The 17,500-nt window shown below is 38.2% G+C and overlaps 1 protein-coding gene across 2 annotated transcripts in view; it reads left to right on the forward strand.

Annotated features, from left to right (window-relative positions):
• The window catches only part of nup155 (nucleoporin 155), a 44,800-nt gene that overhangs the window by 13,402 nt on the left and 13,898 nt on the right, over window positions 1-17,500 (forward strand). Inside the window, exons 12-18 of one of the 2 annotated variants that reach the window (XM_056466663.1) lie at window positions 2,701-2,871; window positions 5,717-5,827; window positions 8,512-8,606; window positions 10,319-10,404; window positions 12,433-12,495; window positions 14,721-14,871; window positions 14,975-15,041. In XM_056466663.1, coding sequence (XP_056322638.1) covers window positions 2,701-2,871; window positions 5,717-5,827; window positions 8,512-8,606; window positions 10,319-10,404; window positions 12,433-12,495; window positions 14,721-14,871; window positions 14,975-15,041 — 744 coding nt within the window. The remainder of the gene's footprint in view (window positions 1-2,700; window positions 2,872-5,716; window positions 5,828-8,511; window positions 8,607-10,318; window positions 10,405-12,432; window positions 12,496-14,720; window positions 14,872-14,974; window positions 15,042-17,500) is intronic. The other variant, XM_056466664.1, reaches the window with a different exon arrangement.

The following is a 17,500-nucleotide window of genomic DNA, read 5'->3' on the forward strand; positions in this document are numbered from 1 at the left end:
GTATCTCATTTGAATTTAAAGCGACACAATTAGGGATCAAAGCCTAAAAGGGTCAGTTTCGCAGTGTTAAACCTTTTTTGTGTGCTGTTTTGAGCTAAAACGTCAACACACACACTCAAGGGACATCAGAGACTTGTTTAACATCTTGCAAAAAGGGCACACTTGGTCCGCTTTAATTCGTTCACATTTTTAATTTTAGTTCAATATTTAAATTGATTGGGCTTTAAGCGTGAACTCTTTTGATTTGACCCTCAAGCACGCTAGAGGACATTTTTGGGCCAAATCATTTTATTTAGATTGTTGGATTTATTTATAAAATACTTTCCCTAGTATGAGCAGTTCAACACTTGACTACTTTCTCTAAGTTTTCGATCTGAACACACGCAAAAAAAAGAGGACTCGATTCCACAGTTTTAAGTGGTGCTGAACTTTTATTTTTTGCTTTAGGTTCATCTTAAGTCAGAAAGAAAATAACACTAAATAAAATATACATAATATTGATACATATAGAGATATAAAACATGCCATAAAAATCATGCAATTATACAATTCAGCAAGCAAAAAATGATTAGGAAAACAGAATTATACACTAAAAAAAGTATGTAAATAATAAGGTAAAATAGCACATATAAACACAAAAATATACACGGATAAGATAACTTAAAAATAATAATAAAATAAACAATAGAAACAAAAAAATAAAGTGGTGATGAACTCTTTAATCTTCACTTGTGCTCTCATAAGAAAAGAATGGGAAAAAATTCCAAGCATTGTAATAAAAGGCAATAGATCCAACACAATGCAGATGAAATGTATGCCTAAATACATAACATGCTCAATGTGTCATTGCTATAAATGCTTGTGTTGTCTTCAGTGCATGTACTTGAGTTTTGTTAGATGCATTTAAAACGGTTTTTCTTGAGTAGATAAAATTAAAGGTACAGTTAAAAATCTGACTGCTGGCATTGAAAGGCAAAATTGTATTCTGGTGTTGTGAAGTCAAATATAAAATTGCGTCAAAGATATTGGAACTAACCGATGCGATGACATGAATATCATCACCGAACTGTGAGACCAGTGTAGGTTCACAGCTCAAACAAACAATGATCAACTTTTTTTTCCATTATCTAATGTTAACCAAAGCGAAATAAATTCTGTAAAGAGAAAATACAAAAAAGAATGTTCATTGCTTGTTAATGCTAATAAATACGTTAACGTTAACTCATGAAACCTTATGGCCCGTTTACACTGAGTGGTACGGTTCGATTTGGTTTGGTACGCTTTTATGGCCGTTTCCACTGTCAAAAGTGTACCGTACCGTACCACTTTTTCGGCACCCTTTCGAAAGGGTACCAAACACGAGAAAGGGTAACAAAAGGCGGAGCCACTAGCACAGCTGAACGCTATTGGTTTACAGAGATAAGTCATTCGCTTACGCAACAAGCCAGAATGAAAACAAAAGCCCGCCATGTTTGAAATACACAGCGAGAGATTAAAGCGGAATTATAAATGCATATAATAACGAGCCATGGTCGATCTGGGCTCAAACAAACCTTGTCGTCGTCTGGATGAACAGCCACAAATCCAAGAAGAAGAGCAGATTTACCCTTTGCCCAGTAGTTTTTTACGAGCCAGTCTGAGGCGCGAGCGGTTTTGCTTTCTTGCTAGCGCTCGCGCGCGTCTAACATTATATCTGAAATAACAAACTTCTTGAGCTGATGATAATAACCTGCGCTTGATTATTGACGTGCTTTTGAAACCCGATCCTGTCAGACACTGACAAACACGAGAGTGAAGCGTGAAGAAACAAAGGAGAAGCCGGAAAACAAGGAGCACATTATTATTCAGCAAACATGAACAAAATGCCATGATTAACTAACTTATTATCTTCACCTTTTGGACTAATATGAACCGGGAATGACGGAATTACTCTCTAACAGAGGCTACATGTGATGCTGAAGATTACAGACACAGATGAGAGGTTTACACTGACTGTAGGCTATATTTTGTGTTGTTTTGAACCTAAATACGGGCGAAATGTGCTATATGTAGTTCTTCTGTAGTTGGTAACATATCGGAGACTGTAAGGGGCTGTATGTGTTCATATATGTTAATTTATTTAGTTATTTAATATAATTACAGCCGTTACAGTAGGCTGTTTCGCACTGTCATTGATCTGCAGTTATAATCAACTCATGTTCATTGAAAAGTTAGTAATAAACATTTCTTCATTTTTAGATATGAATACAGTTTCACTAGATAGTTTTCTGGGTAGTCTAACAGTATTCAGGGACAGAAATTGAACAATTCGACTACAATAAAGGCTTTTCTTCCTTTGTCTTGTTTCTAGTCCAAAATATCTAAAAAGTTCTTAGATCAAGTAAAAACATTGTTTAGTTTTCACCTTCAGAAGAAATAAGTCAAAATTAAGAGTTTTTCCCTTAAATCAAGCTAAATTATCTGCTAGTGGGGGAGGTGGAATTCTGTTTTTGCTTTGAAATGTAGATATTTGGACACGAAACAAGACCAAAAGGAAAAAAAGAAGTCTAAATCCCATATAGATAGAGTAATTAAATACAATTCTGTGTCTCCTGGTCACCTGTAGTTCAGACTCAACATTGCATATCTTGCGATGCGACTATTCTGGGTGTGCACATGGATGCTGAAACCATATATTGTGCAATATATCTCTTCCTCCAGATGACGGTGAATGTGGACGGCCACTCGTGGGCTCTGTGTTCAATTGAGGACAAAAAATCCCCCAGAATCCTCACTCCTCTGAATAAAGATCTCATTCCAGTCACCGATTCTCCTTTAGTCGTTCAGCAGCACAACGTCCCACCACAGAAGTTTGTCCTCTTGTCTGCTCAGGTATGATTTAGCTTTTTCTGTCTCTCCAGGATTTCGCTGGGCTTTTTGGGATTTTGCAGCCTGAATATTACTAAATTTGTAGTGGGAGTTCTTACATTTACATCCAGTCATTTAGTCCAAAGTGACTTAAAATTGAAGAGACATTCTGCGATTCAACAAGAAGAGGCAATACACACAGCAAGTGCTGATTATACAGAGGAGCTGTTAGAGCTCAGAGAATTAAATGCTGGAGTTAGGAGTGAGTAGTTTTATATATAGAAGGAGAGAAGAGTGTTTCTACAGGTGGTTTGTCAAGCCCACTCACCTGTGTGAAGCACACTCAGAATCGCAATGTTTTGAGGTTGTCTTGGTGTCTGGGTTATAGTTCTTAAAGTGGAAATGAAGCACTCAGTCAAGTTTACATTATTTTGTAAATTGATTTCCACTTCAATGGAAATATATTAAACAAACTCCATCAATGTAACCATTTAGCAGAAAACAGCATGTTTTATTATAGCTTTAAGACCTAGGGCGACGTCATCTTGGAGTAATGCTGTGTCTGACGTCACAGGGTTGGTTCTGTTCCCTGAGCTGAACAGATATTCAATTCAATTCACCTTTATTTGTATAGCGCTTTTACAATGTAGATTGTGTCAAAGCAGTCCAGTTTTCAGAGTTTAAGTTCAGTTCAGTGTGGTTTAATATTCACTGCTGAAAGTCCAAACACTGAAGAGCAAATCCATCGATGCACAGCTCTACAGGTCCCGAACCATGCAATGCTGTGGCGACAGCGGCGAGGAAAAAACGTACCAATTGGTGAAAGTGAAGAATTAAAAAACCAGGCTCAGTTGGGCACAATCATTTCTATGGCCAAACGTCTTGTGCAGAGCTGCAGTCTAGGCGCCGGAGATGCTGGACCTCACCGAAGACTCGTCTGTCCCTGGAGTGTCACTAGAATCATGCGCTCCATGCGCTCCACTCCTCCATGACCACCACAGCAGCTGCACAGGATACGGCCTGGTCCAGGATTATGGAAACCTTGGGATCGTTTTGTCGCTGGTCTTGATTGAATCAGTGACACTGCATAGTCTCTGAGGGCCTCGGGATGAGTATCCCCAGGTGGAAATAGAGAATAAGAGAATAATTAGCATAGCTGCTGTTCATAGTGTATATAAACGAGATGCAGAAACCTGCATGGAGCACATTCATGTATCACACCGCTAAGTGATGCTGAGTGTATGCTTTACTAAACAGACAGGTCTTTAATCTAGTTTTGAACTGAGAGAGTGTGTCTGAGCCTCAGACATTATCAGGAAGGCTATTCCAGAGTTTAGGAGCCATAAATGAGAAGGCTCGACCTCCTTTACTTGACTTTGCTGTTCTAGGTATTACCAGAAGCCCTGAGTTTTGAGATCTTAAAGAGCGAGTTGGATTGTAGCGAGACAGAAGGTTGGTTAGATAAACAGGAGCTAGATTATTTAAGGCTTTATAGGTAAGAAGCAATATTTTAAAACCAATACGAAACTGAACAGGCAGCCAGTGTAAGGAGGATAAAATTGGGGTGATGTGAACAAATTTTCTAGACCTGGTAAGAACTCTGGCAACTGCATTTTGTACTAGCTGAAGTTTGTTAATGGAGGATGCTGGGCAGCCAGCAAACAGAGCATTACAGTAATCCAGCCTAGAAGTCATAAAAGCATGGACTAGCTTTTCTGCATCTGAGATGGATGGCATATTCATAACTTAGCGATATTTCTCAGATGAAAGAAGTTTTTGTGACATTGGATATATGATTTTCAAAAGTTAAATTGCTGTCTAATATGACACCCAGATCTTTTATAGTAGAGCTAACGCTTACTTTGTATGCCTCTAATTGCAGGTTGAGTTGTGAGATCTGCTGTGTACAGGATTTAGGCTCAATAAGTAATAATTCTGTTTTGTCTGAGTTTAAGAGAAGAAAATTGTAGGTCATCCAGTCTTTAACACCTTTAATACACTCAGTTAGCTTAGACAGTTCAGACGTCTCATCAGGTTTCAACAAGGTCTGGTACCCTCGTAATGGGGGCATGTTTTCACTACTACAGCCCTCAACTATTTTCATGTTCAAACCAAACTAAGATCAACACGGTTTTTCACATGGCAGGCTCTTACATCCTTCATACATGTTGAGAGATCGAGTTGATCAACTTGATAAGGGAATATGTCTTGACAATCCACACAGACGTGACTTAGTAAAGTGTGAAGTCATGTACCATTTTAATCGTTGCATTAGTCTGAATGGAAATCTCCTCATCAGGTAGTGCTGCACCAACGTTAGAGAGTAGACCACCAATTGCATCAAACGAACGGTATTAAAATAAGAAAAATAGAAAACGTGTAAATATTTTATACATATCAGTGCTTCCAACAGGTTTGAAATATACTTGCGGTGGTAGCAGGATTGAAACACGCCTTTAACCCACAGCACATAAATGGTTAACTACATGCAACAAACAAAAAAAGTGATTTTTTAGCTATATTTTTATTTATTATGACACTGTTATACACCTTTTCTTTTCAATGGGCTGTTAAAATAAAAGAAATCCACTATTTCTCTTACTAGTGTGCTATTTAGGAGCCATGTGCACTCACTGACAGGTAAAGACTGCTCTCTCTCTCTCTCTCTCTCTCTCTCTCAAGTTGCTTTATTGGCTTGCCATTTACAGTATTGCCAAAGCATTTTAGATGCTTAAAAGCCTTATCTTACATCTTGTAAAAGGGTTAAAGTTAGAGCCTTTTAAATTCTGTGATGGTAAAATCCTGGAGGGACTGATTAATGAAATCCTTCATGTAGTTGTTTTCTTATGGTGCGTTTCACTGCCTGCAGGGGAGCCACATCTTCCACAAGCTGCGTCCGGTGGATCAGTTGCGCCACCTGCTGGTGAGCAGCGCTGGAGGCGAGAGCGAGGAGATCGAGAGGTTCTTCAAGCTGCACAGGGTGAGTCTGATCTTCATCATCTTAATGCAGAGAGAGCTTCACCTGTGCTGGAGAAGAACCAAAGAGTACCTGGAGATGTTGCTCACACTTCAGATTGTTCATGTCAATACTAACCATCAGTTTTAATCCAAATTAGTCTGATCCTCTTCTATTTATCTGTTTCCTGTAGGATTTATATCTGTAAAGTAATCTATGAAAGGTTGCCAGATTTTATAGAATTTGTCGTCTTGTTTAGGGAGAATCTGATTTTCTCCAGTTCCAAAGGTTTCATAACATCCCTCATAACAAATGCAGCTATTTTTTGTTCTGTACTGTACTTGTTTTTAGCTATCTCAAAATCAGTAATGCCTAGAACTGCAGTAGGGGGATCTGGGTCTATTGGGTTTTGACAAATTGTTAGAAAAACGTTTTCCCACTATGATGATAGTTTTGGGCAGCTCCAAAATGTGGAACTAATTTCTATACACTAGAACACTCTATACTATACACTATATATGCTCTATACACTATACTATATTCTGCTTAAAGTACATTTAGGGTGCTTTCACACCTGCCTTATTTAGTTCGGTTGAATCGCACTAGAGTTCGTTTTCCCTCTTGGTGCGGTTCATTTGGGCAGGTGTGAATGCTGCAATTGTACTCGAGTGCGCACCACAAGCGGACTAAAAAAAGTGTACCGAGACCTACTTGAAGAGGTGGTCACGGTGCGCTTTCAAACGAACCCTGGAGCGGTTCATTTGTGGTGAGAATATGATCCGAACTAAAACAGACCCAACCGCAAAAGGTACTGCGTCTTTTGAACTAATCCAGCTGCCGTAGGATCCAGCTGCCGTGGATCGTTGGCAATATTTCCGCAAGATGACCATGTCGCAGTTTAGCTAAATTAATTCACGCCTCCTCCTGAAGTGACATGCGATTCATTAAAACATTGTTTTCCAGCCGCAGCCGTGCTTCATTGTCGAAATGTGTAGTTTGTCTAATGTGATGTATACTATTTAGTATACTATGAGCAGGGATACGATCAGTCAGCGCAGTCGTAGCTTCATGGTAAAAAGCGACATTTTGTGTCATGACGGTTTGTTTACTTGCCGGAGTTCCATAGGCATTTTCCCACACGTGAATTCTGACCAATCAATAAGGAGTTTAGGAAATATGTTCAATAACATCTGGCCAGTGAGAGCTATGGATGTTGTCAGATGACTGCATTTTGGTTCTTTTCATCTGGTTCAGACCAGAGCCAGCAGTGTGGTGTGAAAACAACCCAAAGACGGCAGAAAATGCTTCGAATGTATCATTTATTGCCCTTGGTCCGGACCAAGTTTAGCGAACTACAGATGTGAAAGCACCCTTAAAGGCTTAACTTTAAATGGGAAATGCCTGATTTGGCAGTTGCTTGAGCAACAAGCAGGGCTTGACATTAACACCTGCCAAATGCGGGTAGATTTCAGCTCTGGCGGGTTACACAGACACTCCCACTAACCACTTTGACTGGTTGGAAATTATTTTTAAACTAGTTTTCTTAAAAGCAGGGTTCGACAACAAGGATGGTCCACTATGCGTGCAAATATGAGCTTAGAATCGAAAAGCAGCAGGACTGACAAAAATAATTGTGTTCGCGCGAGCAAAAGAAGGCAGATAAATACCGAATGAGAGGATGATCGCTCGCGCGCACGGGTGTTGTGATGTGCGCGACTGTTTAAAAAGCGTGCGCGCTCCCGTTTCCTTGCGCGAAGCAAGCGTGCCTAGAGGAAACGCAACTGGTGTGATTAGTTCTCTTTAAAATAGACTGGACAAAAAGCTTTGCTCTCGCACCCACAGTTCTGCTGCTTTCAAGAGCTCCAGATCTATAAAATGTATATCCTTTTGTAAGCAGCAGAAGTTGCTTTCGCTTTAACCATTCTTCGAACAGATTATTAATTAGCCTGATGTTAATCGTGTGCGTGTGATCGTCCTTTCATTATCACCTGATTTCTTTTGCTTATAGTTATTTTTGTTAATATTGTTTAATTATCATTGCTGTTACAATAAAATCACTTTAATATTAGATTAACTCATTTATGTGTGGTTAACCGGTGATATGAGACCTATTTTTTAATTGTCAATAGTTTTTTTGTTGAATAAAAAGTGCATGTATACAGCTATATTTTGCTTGTTTTTAAACATTATTTAAAATTTGTGGCTAAGAAATAATTACTTCAAAATAATTTTTAATTTAATTAAAATTTAATTAAATAATTAATTTTTTGGTGTGCTCAGAGATAAATTTGGTAAATCCTTAATTTTGAGCCCTAAAAAGTCTTGTAAAATAAAAACTAGTAGCAATGTGACACTATGAAACCACAACCCGTTTGCTCATGCTTATCGAGCTAGCTCATACACACAATGATCATCAAGTAATTTTAGCATGTCAAAGTCATATTTATGCATATAAAGTATATTTTCCCAACAACAAAACTGTGGCTAGTGAAATTGGCGAGTGGCTAGTAATGTTGGAAATCTACTAGCCACAGTGAGTGCTGATCAAAAATGTCAAGCCCTGATAACAAGCTTCTGAAATGCATGCGCTGGTACACAAAACTGTTTCTCCTGTACCCTATCTGCTTTTTTAATTTGAATCTCTCATGCTCTTGGGTGTACCAGTTATATGCAGCCCAGTTAATAATAACTGTGTGTTCCCTGCACAGGAAGAACAGGCGTGTGCCACGGCACTCATCCTGGCCTGCTCCAACGCCGCCTGCGACCGAGAGGTGTCTGTGTGGGCAACGAGAGCCTTCTTCAGGTCAGACATCAGAGCGTGTTTACCTGCTGTAGAATCCAGCACACACACACATACACACACACACACACACACACACGTTTTTACTACTTGAAGATCCTCCCACATGCTGTATTTGTGGAAGCATTTAACTATGTAGCATCTACTATTAGATTCCTGTGAGGAATTAATTTTATTCAGATGATTCTGATGTAGTTTTTCCAACACCTTTTTAAATGTAATAGTATTACTAATTAATTTCTAATACTAATTTAATTATTTTTGCCATGATGACAGTACGTAATATTTTAATAGTTATTTTTCAAGACACTAGTATTCAGCTTAAAGTGCCATGTAAAGACGTAACTAGGTTAATTAGACAAGTTAGGGTAATTAGGAAAGCCATTGGACAACAGTGTTTTATTCTGTGGACAATCAGAAAAGAAACTAATTATAATGTTGGCTTTAAAGGTGCTGTAAGTAAGTTTTTGACTCTTCTAAAGCATAAAAACACCATAATATGTTTGCAGATGTTTAAGAAAAATGCTATGTAACCAGTCTTGTTTATCTGAAAAACAATGCTGAAGTCAGATATTCTGCTTTGAGCATGTGCCGGAACGGCTGTCTTTGTATTGGTTCATTTAACCCGCCCAATGCCAGTTTAGCCAATTATATTTCAGCACCTCGGGTTGCCTTCATGGAAAACAGCGTATTTCATTTAGTCAGGAAGGCTCTCAGAGCATGTGTCTGTGACTGAAATGCGACCTCTGGTGGACAGTAGCAGACTCTGAAATGAGACGCAGATTCAGAGTTCCACATGAGGTGATTATTAATTAGCAAATAATATAAATATTACGAGTGTAAACATTAGGTGAGCAGGTTACATTGTAATCCTTTGTCCTAACAACACACTACGTGACGAGATTTGCGGTGATAAACAATTTGGCTGTTTGCACTAGACGAAACACAACAGAAATGTAAATACAGCCATTCAGAAGCACAGAATAGTGCACTCACTGCACTCCGGCAAAATGGTAAGGTCTAATTGATACATATTAAACCACGTAAACATTAATAAACGTAGATGCTGAATCACTTATATGTGTTGGTTTGCACTTAGTCACAACTCTAAAGTTTAATTTAATTTCAAATCTGCTGCTGCTTTCAGTAGTATAGCAATAAATATCATGTAAAATGCCATTCAAACTCACATTATTAGAATTTAACACTGAATAAAGCACATGAGGTGTACCTGAGATGACCATTGTCAGTTTTCTGTTGTTCACCTGTGAGAGATAGAAGCCGTTTCTAATATATCAATTTCAGGTGTTGATTAGAACCAAAACTCTTTTTGATATGGAAATTATTTCTTCTGTCATGTGTCGTTGCTTTTATTTAGAACACGACTAAAATCAGCTTTTAGGCTAGATATTCAGGCTTGCTTCTGACAATCTGGCAACCTGCGCTCGTGTGTATTTTGATGCAATACCTAGTTCAACCACTGGGTGTCAGACTCACTGCAGCTTTAAAATTATTTTTAAAAAATTAAAATACTGCTTTGATTCCAGCCAAACTGAAAGAACAAGATTTTCTCCAGAAGAAAAATATTATAGGAAGTACTGTTAAAATCTACAGTTTTACTATATACAATTTTGCCTTCAACTGTATTTATTTTACTTGGATTATTTTATTACTGTGTGTTTTTTGCTGATTTGCCTTGTTGTGTGTTTGTGTAGGTATGGTGGAGAGGCTCAGATGCGTTTTCCATCCGCCTTGTCGGCCCCCAGTAATGTCGGGCCCCTTTTCAGCTCACCTGTGCCAGGTAAAAAAAAAAAACGCAGTCTGCCACACTGAACCAACCTTCTAACCCCTAACTATCTGCAGTCGATCAGTAGGGCTGTGCAATATGACGTTAGCATATGGACAAAATACAAAGTCTTATCATTTGATAATACGCTCTATCGTTTAAAGAGTTATTCATAATTTACATGAGCGCTAAATTATGCACCATTACGACGATGCAGACAGAAACATCAATAACAGTATCCTGAGAAAGTTGCGATCTTGAAAGTACAATGTTTACATGTAGCATTTGATATGTATTATAAACAACCCCTAATCAGTGAAAGTTGGAACAGTATGGAAAAGTAGTGATTTCCAAGTTTACTTTGACTTGTATTTCATTGCACTCGATGTTGAAATGTTTAAAAACAATGTTCCTCAAAGAAAGACAGGAAGACATTTGGATAATTCACCTTCAACAGTGCAGAACATCATTAAAAGATTCAAGGAATCTGGAGGAATTTCAGTGAGTTTTTATGTTACAGCCGTTTCCAAAATATATTAAATTCATTTATTTCCTCAACATTCTACACACAATACCCCATAATGACAATGTGATAAAGAGTTTTTGAATTGAAATGGTTGCAAATTTATTAAAAATAAAAACCCTGTAAGATCACATGTACATCAGTATTGACAGGCCTTTGGCGTGAAGCTCTACATTGAGCTCAGGTACATTCTGCTTCCACTGATCATTCTTGAGATGTTCAGCAGCTTCATTAGAGTTCACCTGTGGTCAATTCAGTTGATTGGACATGATTTGAAAAGGCCTGTCTATATAAGGTCCCAGGGTTGATAGTGCATGTCAAAGCACAAACCAAGCATGAAGACAAAGGAATTGTCTGTAGACCTCCGAGACAGGGTTGTCTTGAGGCACAAGGCTGGGGAAGGTTACAGAAACATTTCTGCTGCTCTGAAAGTTCCAATGAGCACAGTGGCCTCTGTCGTCTGTAAGTGGAAGATGTTTGGAACCACCAGGACTCTTCCTAGAGCTGGCCGGCCATCTAAGCTGAGTGATCGGGGGAGAAGGGCCTTAGTCAGAGAGGTGATCTTGACCTCAGACTGGGGTGACAGTTCATTCTTCCAGCAGGACAATGACCCAAAGCACACCGCCAAAATATTAATGGAGTGGCTTCATAACTCGGTGAATGTACTTGAGTGGCCCAGCCAGAGCCCAGACCTAAATCCTATTGAACATCTCTGGAGAGATCTGAAAATGGTTGTACACTGTCGCTTCCCATCCAACCTAATTGAGCTTGAGTGGTACTGCAAAGAGGAATGGGCAAAGACAGGTGTGCCAAGCTTGTGGCATCATATTCAAAAAGACTTGAGGCTGTAATCGCTGCCAAATGTGCATCAACAAAGTATTGTTGGCTGTGAATACTGATGTGATCTTTCAGCTATTTTAATTTTAATAAATTTGCAACAATTTCACAAAATCTTTTGGTAAAAGGTTGTAACATAAAGAAATGTAGAGAAAGTGAAGCACTGAGTACTTTCCGGATGCACTGTATATGTATGTATATGTATGTGTATATATATATATATATATATATATATTATTATGTATATATGTATATATATATATATATATATATATATATATATATATATATATATATATATATATATATATATATATATAGTGTATATATATAAATATATAAGTACCTGAAATCATATGTTTTTGGAAGGTATTTTATTAATATTTATTATAAATTACTTAATCCATCATTTGCTGTGAAGGTCTAAATAAAATAAGAAATATGATCACATATGAATGACTAAAATTTCAAGTATATACTTATTTTAAAAAAGTAGTCCTCCTTCATGTGGTCAGCATACCTATAAATGGATTGAATTTACTTAAACGGAACTATATGATGATATATTTGGTTATCAGGATATGAGATGACTTATGTTATGATATGAGATTTCTGTCATATCGCCCAGCCCTGTAGTGTTCTGTGTTGACTAATGTCTAATCTGTAGTCTGCTGTGATTGTAGGATCCCCCATGCCCATCGGCAGCCCATTACCAAACCCCAGTTTTCTTGCCACTCCTGCCCCAGGTATAACAGCAGCCACTGATCTGAGTACTGTAGGGCTGCACCGCCTCCAGAAACAACTGACAGCACAATTAAAGCCAGTATTATTCATAATATAAGTGATGAAGTAGGAATTGCAGGTTTTACAGTGTGTGAGCTTATTTATTGGTTAATATAAAACTGAAGATGTCCCGTTAATGTACTCACCCACAGGTCATCTAAGATGTAGGTGACTTTTGTTTACTTCAGATGAACATTAAATAAGCTGTGGTGCTTGGTGATTCATATAATGGCAGTGAATGGTGACAGGTTTTTTAGATATAAAATAAACTCGTTTAAACGGGTCCAAATCAATAGCCGTGGCTCGTCATGACACAAATGTTTATCACACAAAACCAAAATATCATCAGTGTCAGTTTTTTCCCGTAGTTGTGCAGCCCTAGTGTGCTACTATTGTTGACGTCAATGCAGTTTGATTAGCTGGAGTCTGTCTGCATGCAATCCCAGCCCACAATACATGTCCTTCATGTGTTCTTCCTGTGGTTTTGCATGTTCTTCTAGAGAAATGCAGTCTGATAATCCGCTTCTCAGATGTTGAATGATGTCAATATTGTCATTCTACAGCAGAGTTTCTCCATCTTGATTCTCGTGACACACTGATCTGCGTATTTTGCACGTCTCTCTTACTTGAAGACTGCGTGAACTGGAAGTTGCTGAGACTTTTATTTCAGTATGTTGATGTACTCCCAACTGAAACTAAATGTTAAGTAGGGGCGGGGCTTTATTTCAATGTCTTCATGAACTTCCAACTGAAACAGAATATTGAGTAGGGGGTGGGCTTTATTTCTGTTTGTTGAAATGCTTTCAACTAAAACAGACTATTGAGTAGGGGCGGAGCTTTTAGTATGTTGTTGTACCTCTAACGGACAGAATATTTAGTAGGTTGTGGGGCTTTATTTCTGTATGTTGAAATGCTTCCAACTAAAACAGAATATTTAGTAGGGGGTGGGGCTTTATTTCTGTATGTTGAAATGCTTCCAACTGAAACAGAATATTGAGTAGGGGGTGGGGCTTTATTTCTGTATGTAGAAATGCTTCCAATTAAAACAGAATATTGAGTAGGGGGTGGGGCTTTATTTCTGTATGTTGAAATGTTTCCAACTGAAACAGAATATTGAGTAGGGGCGGAGCTTTTAGTATGTTGTTGTACCTCTAACGGACAGAATATTGAGTAGGGGTGGGGCTTTATTTCAATATGTTGATGTACTTCCAACTGAAACAGAATATTGAGTAGGGGCAGGGCTTTATTTCAATATACTGATATACTTCCACTTGAAACGGAATATTAAGTAGGGGCAGGGCTTCATTTCAGTATGTTAATGTACCTCCAACTGAAACTGAATATTGAGTAGGGGGCGGGGCTTTCAGTATGTTGTACTTCCAACTAAAACAGAATATTGAGTAGGGGCGGGGCTTTATTTCAATATACTGATGTACTTCCACTTGAAACGGAATATTGAATTGAGGTGGGGCTATATTACAGTATGTTCATGTACCTCCAACTAAAACAGAATATTGGGTAGGGGCGGGGCTTTATTTCAATATACTGATATACTTCCACTTGAAACGGAATATTGAGTAGGGGGCGTGGCTTCATTTCAGTATGTTAATGTACCACCAACTGAAACTGAATATTGAATAGGGGGCGGGGCTTTCAGTATGAAAGGGGGAGGGGCTTACTTTTTGCGCATCATTCGCTCATAGCAAACTAAAGGTAAGAAGGGTGTGGTTAAGAATATTGATATGCAGTTGCTATGGAAACCCTCAAGATGTCAACAGATGGACCGCCACTCCAAACACAGAAGCAAATGCTCATACTTTGAAGATTACAAAAACACACAAATGTATAGTGAATTAACTTGTGCAGATGAATTGTTTACCTTAAGAATACCAATGTGAGCTTGCAAAGTAAACACTGTAAATTTTTAAATTTCACGAATCGAAGCATCAAATAAAAATGCGTATTTCAAAGCACTTCACAAGACCTTTATATAAAATATCTCTTTTCAAACTAAAACATCCTATGTGGTCCACTTTGAAGGGCACTTATTGTCAAAATAGGACAAACATCTGACATGAAATGTGCAGAGTAGTGGATTGCGAGGATCGAGACTGAGAAATGCCGCTCTGCAGAAATGTGTTCTCCTGTTGTCTTTGAACAGTGTGTTTGACTCCTCTTTCCTCATCAGGCATGTTTCCTCCAAATGTGTCGACCCCATATGTTCCTGCAACTCCCATGAGTCCCGGCGGTGCCCCCATCACTGCTGTGTCCTCCGGGCCTGAAGTGGTCTTTTCTGGAAAACACAACGGCATCAGTATTTACTTCACTCGTATACTCGGGTCAGTCAGTAATGTGACTATATAACAGCAGGATGAAGGGTCAAGTGACTGATGCATTAGTAAAGAATGCACTGATTGGCTTTGTGTTGATGCTCTGAAACAGGAACATCTGGGACGGCAGCCTCGCCATGGAGACCCCCATAAACAAGGGCACACAGACTGTAATGATTGTGAGTAAAATTGAGATTTATTACTGTATATTTTATCTTGTCATTTATTTATTTAATGTTATTTTGACCTATTATTTTTAGTTTTATTATTTTTTAACCATGGTGTTTATTTGTATTGTGGGTATTTTTGTATTTTACCATTATGTTTTTTTGTATTTATTTACTTTTATTTTAGGGAAAATAATTTTTTTCTAATATTTTTTTACTATATATTTTATAATAAAGCCTATTTTTATTATATATTATATCTGTAAACAATATCACACTTGTAGCAGTGCGATATGGCCGTATATCGGCACTGGTGGGTGGTGTTAGTGTCCCACCAGTGCTGATATACAGCCAAATCGCACTGCTACAAGTGTGATATTGCGTATATACAACAGTACGGCATAATCGTGTATATAAAAAAGAAAATCAAACACTGAGAGCAGGCACATGCCACAGTAAAAATCGCCAGTGCTCCAGTAAATGCTTTGAGATGTGAAATACTTCATATGCTCAGTGTATTTATTAAGAGTGGTAATTCCGAAATAAAGACATCTGTGAAACCCAACCAACGCTGGTGAAAGCAATGCAGTTTAATCAAAAAGCAAACTGAGCACGTGCGCAGAAAAAAAACATACCTGTGCGCCTCACGCACCGCTCCTGCTTGACACTGATGCACTGCTCTGCTCCGTCGTAAGTCCCGGTTGCGAACATGCACGATGAAAAAATAGCCGCGCTGCTCACGCGCCGCTCATGCATTGTAAAACCGGTGTAACAGTCTTCTATGTGGAGGTGTCTAAACGCAGTGAGTTTTGCAAGTCGACAAAACAAAGTGTAAATAATATGATGGTGATCTTATTTAGACTAAGCGTGGCTCCTTGTATGAAGCAAAAAGGAGGGATGATGAGTCAGGGAGGTAGACCTAATAAACCTAATTCTCGGCCATGAGTCGGGTCTAAGACTACATTCACTCATTTTCTTTTCAGCTTAGTCATTTTATTTCTAAGACAACACACAACAGATAATTCTATAAAACATATGTTTTGTTTTCTATTGGACTGTCTATAGAAATAATTCTAATGAAATTAATGTTCATGCAAAGGATTTCTTAAGTTATCTTGGCATATCCCTCCAGTTGTGTCTTTAGATTGTTTTTCAATTATATTTAGGATTAATTTCTGTTATTTATTTAGAATAATATTTGTATGTGTGTGTATATATTATAATATTTTTATTTATTTATTATTTATTTTAATTATTTTTTTACTGGGGGGAAGCTGTGCCCCAGTACAGCTTTATGTCTAGCAACTCCATTGACGGAGAGTCTTAATTCTTCTGTATGAAGAACTACCTTCTTCCGCCGTTCATTCACGTCTGCAGCTGACGTCAGAACAGCAGAAACTGTTGCTACGTCACACACGTCACTTTAGAGAAAGTATTATGCTGTCCAACAGCTGCAATATTCGTCAAACTGTAGTGAGTTTATTGATCTGCTGTTTCTCTATGTGGACGGAGTAATCCACAAAGGTGAAGAGGCTGTACGAGTGCTGTTATTGCAGAATATTGCACTGCTATCAGCCAATGAGATTCAGAGAACCAGACAAAACTGTTGTGTGTGTATGCATGTGTGTATGTATGTGTGTGTGTGTGTGTGTATATATGTATATATATATAGATAGATATATATATATAGATATATATAGATATATATAGATATAGATATATATATATATATAGATATATATATATATATAATGTGTATATCTATCTATTAGAGATGTGCGGATCAGCTGAAATGACACCCGAATCCGCTGCTTCATACTAATCATCCACCCGTCACCGCACATATAGTTTTATCTGATATATGTATCCCCGATCGTCACGTTAATAATTTAATTCTTTGTTTTCGTCATGATGATAGGTCAGCGTGGATATTAACAGCAGATTCAGTGAACTAATCTGCGCATCTCTAATAGTAAAATAATACGTTAATCTTAAACGTTTTTAAATGAACATTTATTTATAAAAACAAAAGTTTGTCTTCAGCCAACATTTTCTGCATTTTCAAATAGAAACAGAAAGTAAAAATAAGACTTTGTAGCTTTTGCAGGAACAAGATAACAGAAAGGGTGCCACATCAGCCTAAACAGCAGCTACGTTATGTTTACTTGGCCTTTCTCTTCGCACTGTGCAAAAACAGAACAGCATCTATTGTGCCTGGATTCTGGCGATTCCGCCTCGCCTCCAAAACGCAACCAGCTGCACTGAATGAGCGTTCGCTCGCACCGCGTGTTGTAGGAATGAACAAGATTCTCCTCGCAGGGCGCTGCATTGTGGAAATAAGGGATCTTGTTTCTCCCAGAACAGGAGCAGATTTTCCTCTGATGACGCCTCTAACTGAAACTTTGAACAGTAGACTACTCTTGCACTTCATCCATTAGCCTATTATTGGACGTCTCGTATCTTCCCATTCT

The sequence above is a fragment of the Danio aesculapii genome, chromosome 10, assembly GCF_903798145.1.
Source record: "Danio aesculapii chromosome 10, fDanAes4.1, whole genome shotgun sequence".
In the NCBI taxonomy this organism is placed as follows: domain Eukaryota; kingdom Metazoa; phylum Chordata; class Actinopteri; order Cypriniformes; family Danionidae; genus Danio; species Danio aesculapii.